The 16699-nt window shown below is 46.7% G+C and overlaps 1 protein-coding gene across 1 annotated transcript in view; it reads left to right on the forward strand.

Moving 5' to 3' along the window:
• Window positions 1-7079: 7079 nt before the first annotated feature.
• LOC129327249 (zinc finger protein 665-like) overlaps window positions 7080-16699 on the forward strand; it is a 34998-nt gene continuing 25378 nt past the window's right edge. Inside the window, exons 1-2 of the mRNA XM_054975734.1 lie at window positions 7080-7157; window positions 15055-15184. Of these exons, the coding sequence (XP_054831709.1) occupies window positions 7086-7157; window positions 15055-15184 (202 nt within the window). The 5' untranslated portion in view covers window positions 7080-7085. The remainder of the gene's footprint in view (window positions 7158-15054; window positions 15185-16699) is intronic.

A 16699-nucleotide genomic window follows, 5' to 3' on the forward strand; every position in this document is an offset into this window, starting at 1 on the left:
AGGGTCTTATCTCTCAAATCTATAATGTAGTATTAAATTCAGAAAAACAACAGGCATTGAAAATTAAATCTAATTGGCAAAATGATTGTGAAACAATGTTAACAGATGATATTTGGGCTCAAATATGGTGCTCCAAACTAATGAACTCATCAGTAATCAGCACAAAACTTCAGTTGTATAAGATCGTACACTACTGGTATTTAACACCGAAAAAAATTGCCGTCATCTCATCCAAAAAAATCACCTCTTTGTTGGAAAAAAATGTGGGGAAACGGGCACATTTTCCCATTGCTGGTGGGGATGTAAATATATAAGGTAGTTCCAGGATAAAGTCCTTAACCAAATATCTCTTATGACATCTTACAATATAGCTTTTAAACCAGAATTGATCTTCCTTAATTATTGGGAAGACATGGCCATACCGCAAATTAGATGTAACCTAATCGCAATATTATTCGTGGCAGCAAAGACTGCGATTGCAATAAAATGGAAGTCACAATATCCACCATCTCTTAATTTGTGGTATACTAAAATTTGGATACAACTGATAATGGAGAAAATATCGGAAAATATAGTAATGTCTACTAACCCATCATCATCAAGCCTATATACAAAATGGAGCCCTTTTTTGAGTTTCTTACAAACAACGAGTTATTGCACCTTATCGTGATATCATCAACCCATATAAATATATATATATAAAAAGATCTTTGCTCTTCAATTTATTAAGCAATGTATAAAACGCTATTTCAGGAAAAAAGCACCTCTGTTATTGAGTCTCTTTAGACACTTTATGTAATTTTACATTAGATAGTTTCTGTTATAGTTAATGTTTATGTTTATAAAATAATAAAAGGGGAAAAAAGAAAAAAGACCATGCCTGGGGAAAAATGGCCTTTGAATTGATGTAGGGTAAAAATTCCCTGGTCTGTCCAAGCCTTGCTTAAGAAAAAATTCTTCCCTATTTTAAAATCCGGATTCGACCATAATGTCAGTTTCATGTGTGAAAGAGAGACACATTGACGTCGTCCTGATTTTATACACCGTACTTCTCTAGCTGCGGAAATGACAGGAGGAACGAAATTCATTTTAACATAAAAGCGGTTCCCAAAAAGAAGCCTCTGAAGGAGCCCCAGGTGGATATTCCAGCTGAGTGGCATGATTTGTTCACGTTAACAAATATGCCTGATAAGCATTAAGGTCCAGAAAACCAAGCTGCACTGGCTTGAAATATGCCTGCATCATCTTCCTCCTGCCCAGTGCAGGCATTGAGGATGGAGGTGCCAGAGAGGCTTGATGCAAGACGCAAGGCCCAGGAGCCACTACAAGGGGCAGGGAAGCCCCAGTTCAAACCTTCCCTCAGCCAAAGCCTACTAGGCAATCCCTGGGACAAGCATACGGGCCTGCCTTTCGGGACAGTTGTAAGGATGGCTGAGAATGTCTGTCAAGCCCTCGAAAGAATCATCGATCCCTTGAGAGAATGACACGCTGTGCAGCAGATCCCCCCACACTCCTACCCAGGGGGTGATATTCTTCCCCTTGAATGATGAAATAGAGCAAGCGACATTTTATTCTGTGTTTGGGGCAACTAACAGGGAGTTACATAGAGCTCCGGGAAATCCATCACGTGACCAGATGGTTTAATCCTTTCCCCCCCCAGTAGCAGCAACCTTTATTGGCATTGCACTCGATGCCACTAGAACTCAGTCTACAAATACACAATTCGCCTCAGAGATGCAAGATTCAAAACTTTAGCTATAGTTTCGATAACTTTTTGGTTCTGAGTAGCCAAGAGGAAGGTAACTTTACATTGATCAGATTTCCCAATTTGCTCTCTCAACAGTGGGATGTATAGCACAGTAATAAGTACAATTTAAAAAAAAAACCATGTTCCAGGTTTTCTGTGTCTCGCTGAGCACAAGTACATAACCTGTTAGCATATGGCATTTTATGGAATCTCCCATAAAGTATCACAGAAGGAAGCACATTAAACCGAGCTAATGAATAAGTGCTGCGATAATGTGGGGCCATTAAACCAGTGAATATTCTGCCCTATACCCATGGGGCAAAACCCCCAAACCTAGGCGAGGGTTTTATCCTTTCCTCACTAAAATCAGGTCGTGACGCATTGGCTCCCCCCGTCTTCTTGCTGGAATTAAATGTGCTTTGAAAACAACCCCATCTAAAAATAATATGATTGGACACCCTTGGGGTTTTTTTGAGGGAAGTACACTTATTTTTGGTAAAATAGAAAAGAGTCCAGTAGCACCTTTAAGACTAGACAACTTTACTATAGCATAAGCTACAGATAGCATCTGACAAAGAGAACTGTGGTTCTCGCGAGCTTATGCTACACTAAAGTTGTTTAGTCTTAAAGGTGCTACTGGACTCTTCTATTTTGCTACTACAGGCTAACACGGCTAACTCCTCTGGATCTTATTTTCGGTGACACCAATCCAACAGGCTGGAGGGAAGCATCACCTGTCAGATTTCTGCCTCCTGCGGCTGTTTGAGGCAGAGAAAGGGGAAGAGGACAGAACCAGAAATCATAGCCTGGGTGTGGGTGATTAGGAGGTGATGGCCTGCCCTCTGCACGTGCTCAGAGGATACCGTTGCCAACACATGCAAGGGCCTTGCTGAAATTTCAGCCAGTCATTTTACATGACCACCTCCCACCCATATAGGTCACAAACAGTGGCGAGGGGTGGATGAGGAGAGTAGGGGGGCAGGGGAAGCTAGACCAGGGTCCGAGTCTCAGCTGGGAGAGTGTCCCATCAGGCCACAGCCAGAGCTGAAAAAACTCTGGCCCTGGTTGAGGCCAAGGAAACATCCTTGGGGCCAGGGACCCCCAGCAGATGTTGATCTACAGAGCGTAATGCACTCTGGGGAACATGCAGGGAAAGACGGTCTAGAAGATATGGAGGTCACGGGTCAGGAGTATGCCGCCACACTCGCTCTAGCCATCTCAGCTCCTGTTTCACCTCTCGTAGCTCCTCAGTATACCATGTGGCTAGCCTGGTATGGGGGCAGAGAGGCCGATGGGGCTTCAGACAGATGGGCATGCCAGTCCTCTACTAGCACAACCCACAATCCGCCAGGGGACATTGGATCCCGCAAAGCCAGGGGTCATTTCGTAGGAAAAGGTCTGCAGGAACTCATTAGCGTAACTCGTTTGCATATGCCACGTCTCTTGACATCACCTATCCTGGCTGTTTTAGGTCCAATCCTGGCCTTCAGGGCCAAAATTGAGCCCATAATAGTAAAAGGGGGCTGAAAATGGCTAAAAAGGGGCCCCAAATGGTCAGGATTGGGCCGCTGCTGAGTAGCAGAGAGAGCCACTACCTGTCAGAGGCCTAATCCGGGCCATTTGGGAACCAATCCTGGCTATTTTGGGCCCAATCCAGGCTGAAAGGGGCTCCAAATGGCTGAAAATCAGGTGGGCGGGGCCACCTGATATGTGACCTCTTTGGAGAACTATCGGAACTGTGTTCCTGTGCGTTCCCCCTCGAAATGAGCCCTGCGCAAAGCATTCTGAAATCTGAGCAGATTGTAAATCTCCACCAGCAAGCATAAATCAGCTCACCACCTATGCAGGGGTGGAGGGGGTTGGCGCACCCAAACAGCCTTCAGGACAAAGTGGTTTGACCATGGCTCCAGTTCAATTACATTTGGGTCCACAGGAATCCCCATCTGAAAGATCAAATCTAGCATCTGGCTTGCCTGATATGAGGGACACTTGGGATTTTCTTTCTGCTGCCACCATTAATTAATGGCATTCCCCATTACTGTAAACAGATCAGCCAAGACAGGGATGGAAGCCACCCTAACATACGAATTAGCTAGACATCTGGCCGATCTCCTGCAGGACCACATTGGGAAAACCTCGTCTTACATCAAAGATTCAGCAGATTTCATCAACAAAATCAGTTCTCTGAAACTCAATCCACAAGACATACTTGTCAGTTTTGATGTTGTATCCCTGTTTACCAAGGTTCCAGTAAAAGACACTATTGCACTGATTAATCAGATTTTCCCAGAGGATGTAACAGCCTTATTCCATCATTGTCTGACAACCAGTTACTTCCAATGGGATAACGAATTCTATGAACAGATGGATGGGGTGGCCATGGGGAGCCCTCTCAGCCCAGTTATAGCAAACTTCTACATGGAACATTTTGAAAAAACAGCTCTAGAATCGGCACCCTACAAACCTAGTGTATGGTTCCGGTTTGTGGATGATACATTTATCATTTGGAGCCATGGGGAGGAAGAATTGATGGGGTTTTTGAATCATCTCAACAACATCCACCTGAACATACAATTCACAATGGAGAAAGAAATTGAGGGAAAACTCCCATTCCTGGATACCTTGGTCATCTGCAAAGCAAACTTTCAGTTAGGTCACAAGGTCTACAGGAAACCAACTCACACTGATTGGTACTTACACAAAAACTCCAATCACCACCCCCAAGAGAAAAGAGGCATAATGAAAACATTAGTGGATCGTGCAAGACGGATATGTGAGCTGCACTTTCTCAATGAGGAAATTAATCATCTAAACCACGCACTTCAGGCAAATGGCTACTCCAGAAATGAAATCCGAAGAGCAATCAAACCCAGGATGAATCAAACAACCAAGGAAAAACAGTCTCCTACCAGAAAAGTGTTTTTGCCATATATCAAAGGAATTACTGATCAGATGGGAAAGCTTATGAAAAAGCATAACCTCCAAGCAGTATTCAGACCCACCCGAAAAATACAACAGATGCTACGATCAGCAAAAGACAGTAGAGAGCCCCTCACCTCTGCAGGAGTATACCGTATACCCTGCAGCTGTGGACAAGTTTACATCGGGACCACAAAGCGTAGCATCCAGACAAGAATAAAAGAACATGAAAGACAATGCAGACTTGGACAACCGGAAAAACCAGCAGTGGCTGAACATAGCCTAACTCAAACAGGGCACAGTATCTTATTCCAGGACACCAAAATACTGGACAACACTTCCAACTACTTTGTCAGACTGCACAGGGAAGCCATTGAAATTCACAAGCATAAGCAAAACTTCAACAGGAAGGAACCTTAAGAATGAACAGAGCATGGTTTCCAGTTCTGAAAAACACCAGGCTAACAAAATACTCTACACCCGACAATAGCCCTGCAGAGAAGATTAGCACATCAAGCACCAATCCATATGCAAAAGAACCTCTGTTATGCCAATATAGATTAAAATCATATGCCAGTAATCAATACTGAACAATACTAGGCCTAGCTTCTATACTCTCTAGATGAACTTTTAAACTTTACATGAACTTTCAGTGTATTTTTTCTATGTGTAAGGTAATTCAGCAGGTGTGCTTTCATCCTTTGACAATTAATTAAAATAGTGGACTCTACTGAGATTGATGTTCCTCTATCAGAGATTCAACCAATGGTGATCGCCCAACTTAACTTTTCTTGCCACTTGTCAGAGATTTATAGTATTCTCCTGCAGTGCAGATTATGACATAATTTTTTAACTAATTGGAAGGCTGTACTATGAAATTATGAATATTCAGTGAAGTGTCAAACCAATCAATATTTGTTTGTGCTATCATGTGAATAGACCCTAAATATTTGCATATGATTAGGTATATAATTGCAAACACAGAAAGAATAAGCAGGGTACAGATGGAAGAGATCTCTTCGGAGAATCTAGGTGAGAACCTATTTCTACCTATGTATTTCATAGAAACTTTGAGCAATGTTAAATTTAGGATTTATTGAGAAATGTTAGTGAACTTATTTCTTATTGCCTTTCTATGTTCTGTTGTTATAGGATTCATATTAATAGCCATTTATATTTTGATTACTTGCTTCATTAAAAAACTAGGGTATATTTTCAATAAAGTGAAATAAACTCTAGATTGGTGTCTGTGTGTTTGATGGGGAGTTGCAAAGCAATATTGAACCCTATATAAATAAATGTACTGATAAACAGCTGGTTCAAAGAACTTATCTGTTTGACAGGTCTAAAGACTAACTGCTTTCGGCTTCCCCGGAGAGAGGTCCATCTTTCTCCTGGCAAGTTGAAACTTGGTTTTAGACAGGGGCAACTGTTCCGTTACACCTCCTCAGGATACAGTGAAGCCTCCCGCCATTAGTACTCCACACCCTGGGAAACTCTTACAGGATGACTCAGCTCAATCCCACCCCTCCTGAGTAGATATAAATGACCTGCCACATCTTTTCCACACTGTGACACTGAGAGATCTCTATCTTTTGGTGCTACACCTCTGAAGATGCCAGCCACAGCTGCTGGCGAAACGTCAGGAACTACAATGCCAACACCAGGGCAATACAGCCCGGAAAACCCACAACCACCACTTAGGGAAACCCTACCCCAGAGGGGTGCAAAATCTACAGGCCAAAGAAGTGATCTATTCCCAAGTTCCTGATCCCAAACTCTCTCTGACCTTCCCCCTCACCTCCTCCCCAACTGCAAGCAATTAAGAATCTGAGGACTCTTCTCGTCCCACACTCAGCGAGCCAAAAGTCAGCCTTTTGGTATCGACAGACGTGCTTGGTCAAGCTGTCTCTGGTTTTATTGTCCTACAATGCCGGAGACAACCTCTTGAATTATATTGTGCTGGGCAAGAGACGCCGCCCTGTCCAAAAGGATGGATTTCCCCCATCAAAAGGGCTTTCTTGCCTCCCGGGACCTTCCTCGCAGCACAAAGCACCGGGGCTTCCACCCCCGTGGCGGAGCTCTCCGGCCCTCTCTAGGAAAAACACTCTGTCTCCCGGAGGCGCCGGAGCGGAGAAAATCCAGCGAGGGCGTCTGGGAAGTGAAGTTCGCCGGAGGAGCACAAAGCGGCGTAAGAAGCCGGGAAGAGTCGGGGCGAAAAGGCTTCCTCTCTTGCCCCCCTCCGGGGTCTCTTCAGCGCAGGGAGCTGCGCCGCCCGGGACCGAAGAGCCCAGGGACGCTCCGGCCTTGCTCTCTCTCTGGGCTCTGGCTGCCGCAGGGACTACAATTCCCAGGAGGCTGTGCGAGCCACAGGGGGGCCAGGCCTGGCTTCGTTCCCGGGGAGGCGGCAAAGGGAGCCATGGAGGTCTGCGGGGCTGTTTCCCTCCCTCGGCTGGAGGGGGACTTTGGCCTCCGCCCCTCTGCGGGAAAGGTGAGTTGGGGGCCTCATGGACGCGGGCTGGGCCAGAAGAGGGGAGGGGGCAGAAAACACGTGTGAAGGGGGCGGAGGGGGAGTGCAGGCAGGTCCCCGTGTCACCCTGCAGAGCCCCATTCCTGAAGAGGCTTTTCCACTAGGAGTGTGTGTGTGTGTGTGGGGAGGGGGGCGTTGATACCAGCCATGAAATCACAGCTGCCAACCTCCAGGTGATTGCTGGAGATTTCCCCGAATGACCACTGAGTTCTGCAGGCCACAGAGATGATTTCCTCTGGAGAAAGTGGCAGGATGCACTAAACCCAATGACAGGATTGCCCATTAAAAATAATGGGAGAGGCTTGAACGCCCATTGGAAATAAGGAGAACTTGGAATGCCCATTGACTTGCATGGGCTCCACTGAAACCCGTTAGAGCAAAAAAAAGATGCAAAGAAAACGTGGAATGGATTTTGAAAGAAAGTGTCTGGGCCCAGATAGACTGTTCTGGGACTGGATTGACAGGCCCCCGAGTGCAATGGCGGCCCCTGGGTGTGACAGAAGGGCTCTGGGACTGGAATGACAGGCCCCTGACTGGAATGACGCCCCCTGGGTGTGACAGAAGGGCTCTGGGACTGGAATGACAGGCCCCTGACTGGAATGACACCCCTGGGTGTGACTGAAGGGTTCTGGGACTGGATTGACAGGCCCATGAGTGCATTGGCGGCCCCTGGGTGTGAGTGAAGGGCTCTGGGACCAGAATGATGGCCACCTAACTGGAATGAATAATGGTCTCTTGCCACTGAGACTCAAGGTGGATTATATAGTATGAGATTAATGCAATCAGTATAAAGTAAGTACATTTCAACACAATACCCAGGGCTCATTTCAAGGGGGAATGCACTGGAACAGCATTCTGGTAGTTCCCCCAAGTCAGTTGACCTCGACCACCTGACTTTAAAAGATTTGGGGCCTTTTAGGCCTCAACTGGGGCCAAAATGGCCGCAATTGGGGCAAGAACAACCCTGATCGGGACAGTGCCAGGTGGACGAGGTATCCCCCACCCGGCACTGACTTGGTCTGGGCCGTTTTGGTCCCGAAACGGGCTGAAACGGGCCCATAATGGCCATTGTCAGCCATTTGGGGCAGTTTCGGCCTGGATTGGGTCCGTTCTGCCCCGGATCAGGGCCTAAATGACTGGGATTGGGTCAGAGCCGGGCGGAGGAAGTCTTCCTCGCCCACCAGCAACCCAGTCCCGGCCGTTTTGGCCCCGATCCAGTCCAGAACAGGTTAAAAATGGCAATTTTCGGCTATTTAGGGACATTTCAGCCTGGAGAGGGGCCAAAACAGCCTAGATCGGTGCCGAAACAGCCCAGATTGTGTCGTTGCCATGTGGAGGAAGTTTCCTACGTCTGCCGCAGACATGATCCTGGCCATTTCGGCCCCAGTCCTTGCCAAAACGGGCCCAAAAGGGCCATTTTTGGATGTTTTGGGCACGTTTTTGCCCTGGATTAGTGCCAAGGGGTCCTGGACTGGGCCAGTGCTGGGCAGGGTTAGGGTTCCCCCACTTGGCTCTGAACAGATTCTGTCCTTTTCAGCCCGGATCCTGGTCCAGAAGGCCCCAAATGGCCACTTTCAGCCATTTGGGCTATTTTCTGCTAGGATCGGGGCCAGAACTGCTGGGATCTGGCCAGGGCCAGGTGGGGGAGCCCTCCCCTTCCCAGCACTGATCTGGTCCAGGCTGTTCTAGCCATGATCTGGGCCCAAACAGAACCCAAATGGCCATCTCTGGCCCTTTGGAGCCCTTTTTGGCTGGGGTCAGGACCAAACAGCCAGGATTGGGTTGGTGCCTGATGGGGGACCCCTCCCCTCCCGGCACCAACCCAATGTGGGCACTTTTGGGCCTGATCCAGGCCAAAACATGCCACAAATGCCCATTTTGGCCCTGTTTTGGCCTGGATTGTGGGCAAAACCGCCCTGATCGGGCCGCTGCCATGTGAGGGAACACTTCCCCACCTGGCAGCAGCCAAATCCTGGCCATTTTGGCCCTATCAAGGGGTGTGGCATATGTTAATGAGTTATACTAATGAGTTCTTGCAGTTCTTTTTCTACAAATGGTTCCCTGACAATACCATAAGGCTAACATATACATGTTTAAAGACATAGCATTATTAAGGATCCAAGACATAGTCTGGCACACCAGGAGCTGTCATTCCAGGTAGGGACCTGTAATTCGAGTCCCATAGCCCTTCTGTCACACCCAGGGGGTGTCATTCCAATCAGGGCCCTGCCATTCCAGTCCCTGAGCCCTTGTCTCACACCCAGGGGCCGTCCATCCAGTTAAGGGCCTGTCATTCCAGTCCCAGAGCCCTTCTTTCTCAACCAGGGGCCGTCATTCCTGTCAGGGGCCTGTCATTCCAGTCCCAGAGCCCTTCTTTCACACCCAGGGGCCGTCATTGCACTCGGGGGCCTGTCAATCCAGTCCCAGAACAGTCTATCTCGACCCAGACACTTCCCTTCAAAATCCATTCCACGTTTTCTTTGCACCTTTTTTTTGCTCTAATGTGTTTTAATGGAGCCCATGCAAGTCAATGCGCATTCCAAGTTCCCTATTATTTCCAATGGGCATTCAAGCCTCTCCCATTATTTTCAATGGGCAATCCTGTCATTTTAGCATATCCTAAAGTGGCTGCTTTGAAGGATGAACTCTAGTATTATACTCAGCTGAGGTCTCTTCCCTCCCCAAGTTCCACCCCTCCAAATCTCCAGGAATGTCATAGCCTGGAGCTGCCAACCCTACGAGAAATGGCAGCACCCAGTGGCTTGGGAGGAAGGGAGCTCTCAAGAGCGCATCCCCTGGAAATCTTGTGGGTCTCTAAGGTGCCCCTGAACTGAAATCCTGCTGTTAATTAGGCCACTTTGGGTTGACAGAGCTGGAGGCAAGCTTTACAGTATGATTGAGTAGGGAATCAGAATCTGATGTAAAATTTGTTGGGTGGAAAGGATCTTGGCTGGGGGGGGGGGGTATTGTAGTTCCACCCATAGAATTAATGTGGCTGTGATTCAGAACCCAGATGTAAGAGAATGAATTGATGGGCAGAGAAGCATTGGTCTGAATTTCTGATAGGGTACTCTCCAGTGATAAATGACTGTATGCTGTGAGTAGCATTGCAACTGAAGAGAGCTGGTAGCTTGGACAAGCGGTGTGAGCAGCAGGGTGGTGGTCTTGGAGAGTGGTCGGCATGGGGCCAGAGATCCAGGTCCTCTGGGGACGAGGGAGGTATGGTGGTGGAACCCAGGGAAGGATGAGAAGGACACGGAGATATGGTGAGGCTCGATGTCCTTCTAACCTGCATCCCATCCCGAGGCATGTTGGGTGTGGAACTAGGAGATATAGCCCCCCTTCAACACTGATGTTGTGTAATGCCAGGTCCATAAATAATAAGACCAGAACATTGCAGGCCTATTTTGTGGCGAATGATGCAGACCTGGTATGCCTGACTGAGACCTGGGTGAGGTGAGGGTGAGATGGTTGCCCTGAATTAACTAGTCCTGCTTGGGTTCTCAGTCCTTCATCAGTCCCGAACGGGAGGCCGGAGGGGAGGGGTGGCAATTCTTGTCCAAGAGTCTTTCTTCTTCAGGCTGCTCCCCATCCCAGAGATCTCTGGCCTTGATTGTGTAGGTCTAGTGTGGGGTGCTGAGGAGAGTTTGGCCATCTGTGTGGTGTACGTACCGCTCAACACACCAGCAGACGCCCTGCCACATCTGCTAGAGGTGGCGGCTGGATGGGCCTTGGAGCACTCAAAACTATTGGTGTTGGGCGACTTCAACGTCCTTGCTGACGATGATGCCTCTAGTCGGGCTGTGGACCTGGTGTCTTCTGTGGCTGCACTTGGACTTTCCCAGATTGTTGCAGCCCCTACACATCAAGCAGGCCACATGCTGGATCTGATCTTTGGGATGGGGATGGAGGTGGTGCTAGAAACAACTGAGTTGGTGCCATGGTCAGTCCACGTGGTCCTGAAGGCTTGGCTGGATATCCCACCCCTCCCCTGCAAGGGCAGTGAGCTTATTTATGCTTGCCCACAGAGACTTATAGATCCAATTGGTTTCCAGAATGCTCTGCGGGATCCGATGGTCCCTGGCGGTTCATTGGATGAGCTAGTGGAAGATTAGCAAGTCTGTCTTTCCGAAGCCATTGATAAAATCGCCCCTCGTCGCCCTGTCTGCCCCCATGCCAGACTAGCTCCCTGGTATACAGAGGAGCTACGCCGGAAGAAGCAGGAGCTGAGACAGCTAGAGCGTGTGTGGCAGCGAACTCGTGACGACTAGGCCAGAGCATCTTATATGACGTTTATGAAGGCCTATGAGATGGCAGTGAAGGCTACAAAGAAAGAGTTCTATGCAGCCTCCATTGCATCAGCTAGCTCATGCCCAGCAAAACTGTTCAATGTGGTTTGGTCCTTGGTCTCCTTATCAGGAGGAGACCATCAAAATTCAAATTCGAATATTAACTGCGAGGCTTTTGGGAGCTTTTTTGCTGCTAAAATCTTGTCTCTCCACCGTGATCTCCTAGCCACAGTTGATACAGTGTGTGAACTGGAGGCCCCTTGGCTGTCTTCTGGGATGATATTAGACCATTTCAGTCCACTCTCTGGGGATGAGATTGACAGGATCCTGCTCCTTGGGCCTGTGCCCTTTGTGGCTGGTGAAGGCCAGCATAGATGCCCTGGAGGCCATTGGCAACATGTCTCTGAGCTTTGAGATCTTTCCCCCAGCTGGTACAGAGTCTTGGACTTGGGTGCCATCAATATGCAGATGACACCCAATTGTATTTGATGATGGACTGCTGGCCCGACTCTGCCCCAGATGGTTTGGAACGTGCCTTCGAAGCTGTGACTGGATTGTTGAAACAGTCAGCTGAAATTGAGTACCACAAAGATTGAGGTCCTGCATGTGGGTCTAGGGCCCATGGGTTCGGGACTCAGGCTCTTGGCTCTTGATGGAGTGCCGCTTGTGCCAGTGTTGAGAGTTAGGAGCCTGGGGGTGGTCCTAGAGGCTTCCCTATCTAAGTAGGCACAGGTCGCAGCGGTTGTTCGATCCTCATTCTTCTATCTCAGACAGGCTCGGCAACTTGTCCCTTTCTTATCGACCCATGACCTTACAACAGTGATCCAGGCAATGGTCACCTCCAGATTAGATTACTGTAACTCACTCTATGCAAGGCTTCCCTTGGGCCTGATCCGGAAACTGCAGCTGGTTCAGAATGCAGATGCATGAGTGATTGCCAGCGCTCCAACCGTGGTACATATAATACCTATCCTCCGACAGCTGCACTGGTTACCAGTAGAGTACCAGGTCCGGTTCAAGGTTTTGGTGCTGACGTATAAAGCCCTATGCAGACTGGGCCCAGCATACGTTTGGGACCGCCTCTCCTCATATATTTCCCAGAGGTTACTTTGATCAGTCAATAAGCATCTACTTTTTTTTATGTAAAGAACTTTTATAGGTGAGATTATTAATATACAACTTTCAAATAACATCTCATTATCTTTCCCCCCACCCTTCCCCCCCCCCTTCTTCCAGGACTTCCAACAGCTTTCCAGCCCTATATCCTAATCTATTCCCAATCTGTCCCCTTTTTCTATGACTCCTTATCTCATGTTTACTTACTCTTTTATTCAACTAAGCCCTATCTATTAACTTCAGAATTATTGTTATAAACTTGAAATCTATTATCTATTACTTTATATTAGCTCCACATATATTTAAATTTAAGCTAACTTACATTTGGGCTAACAATTAGCTAATATTTCACTTCATATGGTAAAGACTCTATCTCTTCTAATAGGAAAACCATTCTAATAATTTTCAAATTGCCATAGTTCCCCCTTCACATCCCACTTCTTTTCTAAATATGTTTTCAATCTTCCCCAGTCTGTAAAAAATTCCGCTGGATTCTGTTCTCTCAGCTTCCTTGTCATTTTGTCCATTTCCGCCATGTACAGCAATTTATGCATCCAATCTTCAATAGTTGGTATTTCTTGCGCTTTCCATTTTTGCACATATAAAAGTCTTGCTGCCGTCATCATATAAAATAGTAATGTTCGGTATTGAGTAGGAACATCTTCCATACAAGTTCAATAGCAATAGTTCTGGGTTCTTCTTTATTTGAATCTGCAATATCTCATTTATTACTTCTATAATATCTCCTCAGAACTGTCTGGCTATTTCACATGTCCACCACATATGGTACAATGATCCTTCATGCTTTTTACATATCTAGCATTTATCTGACATATTAGCGTTTCCAAGCACAATCTTCTTTGGCGTTAAATACCATCTATAGATCATTTTATAAACATTCTCTTTAATACTGGTACAAGTTGAAATCTTCAGTGTAGTTTTCCATAGATGTTCCCATGATTCCATTGTTATTTCTTTATGACAATTGATTGCCCACTTCACCATCTGTACTTTGACCGTCTCATCCTCTGTATACCTCTTCAAAAGTATTTGTAAATTTTAGATATCTTTTTGCTTTCTTGTAGTATAATCTCTTCCAATTCTGAGTTTTCCCATTTAATTCCTTCTTTTGAACAGTCCGAATTATAAAGATCTCTGATCTGTCTATATTGGAACCATCCATAACAAGAAGATAACTCTTCCTCAGATTTAATTCTTATCATTTTTTGTTCCATAATCAATATCTCTTTGTATGGTAAACACTGTTCTTCGTTGTAGATAGCTCTCAGATCAATCACTTCAAACGGTACCACCCAGGAGGGGATGCCTTCACCCAGATATTTTTTATATTTTTTCCAGATCGTGAAGAGGCTCTTTCTGATATAGTGATGCAAAAACATAGAATCAGTTTTTATTTTATCCTGCCACAAGTAGGCATGCCATCCAAACAACTTCTTATAACCTTCCAATGTTAAGAGCTTGCGATCTTTCAGTGACATCCACTCTTTTAACCAAACTAGACATATTGCTTCATGGTATAATCTAATATTCGGCAACTGCAGTCCACCTCTTTCTTTAGCGTCACACAAGACTAAGCATCTACTGATGGTCACTGGCCTCAGGGAGGTCTGTCTGGTGTCTACCAGAGCCAGGGCCTTTTCAGCCCTGGCTCCGACCTGGTGGAACTCTCTGTCTGAGGAGACCAGGATTTGTTATCTTTCCGCCGGGCCTGCAAGATGGAGATGTTCCGTCAGGCATTTGGTGGGGTCTCGGCCACCCTCTCGCCAGCCATACCATTGAAGAAGGTCCACCACCCAGGCAGGAGCTCACAAAGTCTGATGCAAGGCATTTTGCAAGACCTAGGCCCTGCATTTAAAATGCTGAATTTTAATTATTTGTATCTGTCACTGAGAAATTTTACTGTATACAGAAAAATGTTTTAAATGCTTAAATATTTTAAATGTTTATGATGTTTTTACTGTTTCAAATTGTATGTGTAAATCCCTGAGCCCGACTGACTGGGAAGGTGGTTTAGAAATGGAATATCATAAATAAACACAGAGCACCTCTGCAGGCAGAAAGACTGAAAGAGGAAAACTTCCAGGAAAGAGGAAATACATAGAAATGCACTATTTCAGTGTATTTCCATGGTGTGGGGCAGGGTGAGGCAAGACAAGGCACGTGGGAACAGTCAACTGGTGTTCACGTTTAACTGGACTTGACCAACCGAAGCCCAATTCTCCCCAATGTTCTGGCTTCCTTGGAGACTCTCAGTGTATTATACCTATTAGAGGCTGGGGCTGTGGAGGGAGGGGGGAAGCAGTTTCTCTTGCCCTCGGTTTGCTGTATTGCATTCCTTTAATCAAATGAATGGCTGAAGGGATGTTTTCTTTTTTCCTGAATGCTCAGGCACAAGAATAGAGGATCAAGTGGGCAATATTTTCCTCTTTCAGGCATTCCCGAAGTCCTTTCTGGAAGTAGCCGTGTTCTTCACGGAGGAGGAATGGGCTCTCCTGGGTCCAGGCCAAAGAAAACTCTACTGGGAAGTGATGCAGGAGAATTACGAGACCGTGGCCTCCCTCGGTAAGGTCTTTGCCCTTTTATCATATTTTTCCAAATTCAATATACTTCCTTTTTTCATGAAGACAGAAAGGAGGGAGCGGCTACTTTCTTTGGCCATCTTTGATTTCAGGACTCACTTTCATTGGCCACAGAGGAAAACTGACCATCTGTTGATGAAGAGGGCTCTGATCAGGAGAGGCGGACAATACCCTATTAGGTTCATGCTTACAGATTGGAATTTTGTTTACAAAAATTGGATTTCCCTCACAGATTGGACACGCTGGGTGCTCAGGATTTTATACCTCTCTTTGGAGGACTGGTGTTTCTATGGAGCTGCTAATGCCTTTGACTTACACGGTTAGAATTCTCAAGTTATTAACAGCAATAGCTCAAGATGATGTTACTCCACAAACCCCGAATAGTCAATGAGAGTGTTCAGACCAAAAGGTCCTAAACAGTCTAGCTCAAAGGTCCAGTACGCCTCCCTTCTCATTAGTTCCTTATTAAGGTCCCTGCATCTTTCCTTTTGTATGACCTGTTGAACTGAGAATCTGAACTGTCTTTCTGTGTTGTAATGGACCACAAAATGTTGTGTGAGGGGTGCATCAAAACATTTGTTCCTTATCCTAGAGATGTGCTCTTGTATGCGCACTTTAATCTGCCTGCTTGTGCTTCCGGCATAAATGCGTGGGCAGCTGCATTCAGTAATGTACACTATCCCACTGGTACTACAGGTGGAGAAATGATTTAAAGGTATCTCTCAGCCTGAGGTAGAGACCCTAAAGGTCTCCCCCACGGCCCCCAGATTACACACATTGCACCTCCCGCACTGGAAGTAGCCTTTAGGGCCAGATTCTATAGTGCTGATATTTGCAAAACGGGAATGGACCAACCTATCTTTCACATTGGCTTTGTGAGGAAAACCTACCGATGGTGGGTCCAAGCACCCCGGTACATGACACACCAAGTGCCAATGTCTCTTAACAATCCTACTGATGTCCCTAGCCAACTGTGAATAATCAACTGCCCATCTAATGGAAGTTTCCGATGGGCATACCAGTTGGGTTAAGGTGGGAGTGTGCACTGCCACATCCTCTGCTCCGAATACCAGCTGGGTTAATGCAGGGGCGGATGAATACCAGCTGGGTGAAGGGAGGAGGGCACTGCCATCTGCTCCACTCCTAATACCAGCTGGGTTAAGTGGGGGTGGGCACTGCCACCTGTTACGCTCCTAATATCGACTGTGTTAAGGTGGGGGTGGGCATTACCATCTACTCTGCTCCTATTACCGTCTTTGTTAAGGTGGAGAGTGGGCATAGACACCTGCTCTGCTTCTGATCCCAGCTAGGTGAGGAGGGAGGGTATTGCCACCTGTTCCGCTCCTAATAACAGCTAGGTTAAACCAGAGAGTGGGCATTACTACCTGCTCTGCTCCTGATCCCAGCTGTCTGAAGGGGGGTAGGTATTGCCACCTGCTCTCCTCTTAATATCAGCTGGGTTAAGGTGGCGGGGTGGCCATTGCAACCTACTCTACAC

Source organism: Eublepharis macularius, chromosome 4, assembly GCF_028583425.1.
Source record: "Eublepharis macularius isolate TG4126 chromosome 4, MPM_Emac_v1.0, whole genome shotgun sequence".
In the NCBI taxonomy this organism is placed as follows: Eukaryota; Metazoa; Chordata; class Lepidosauria; order Squamata; family Eublepharidae; genus Eublepharis; species Eublepharis macularius.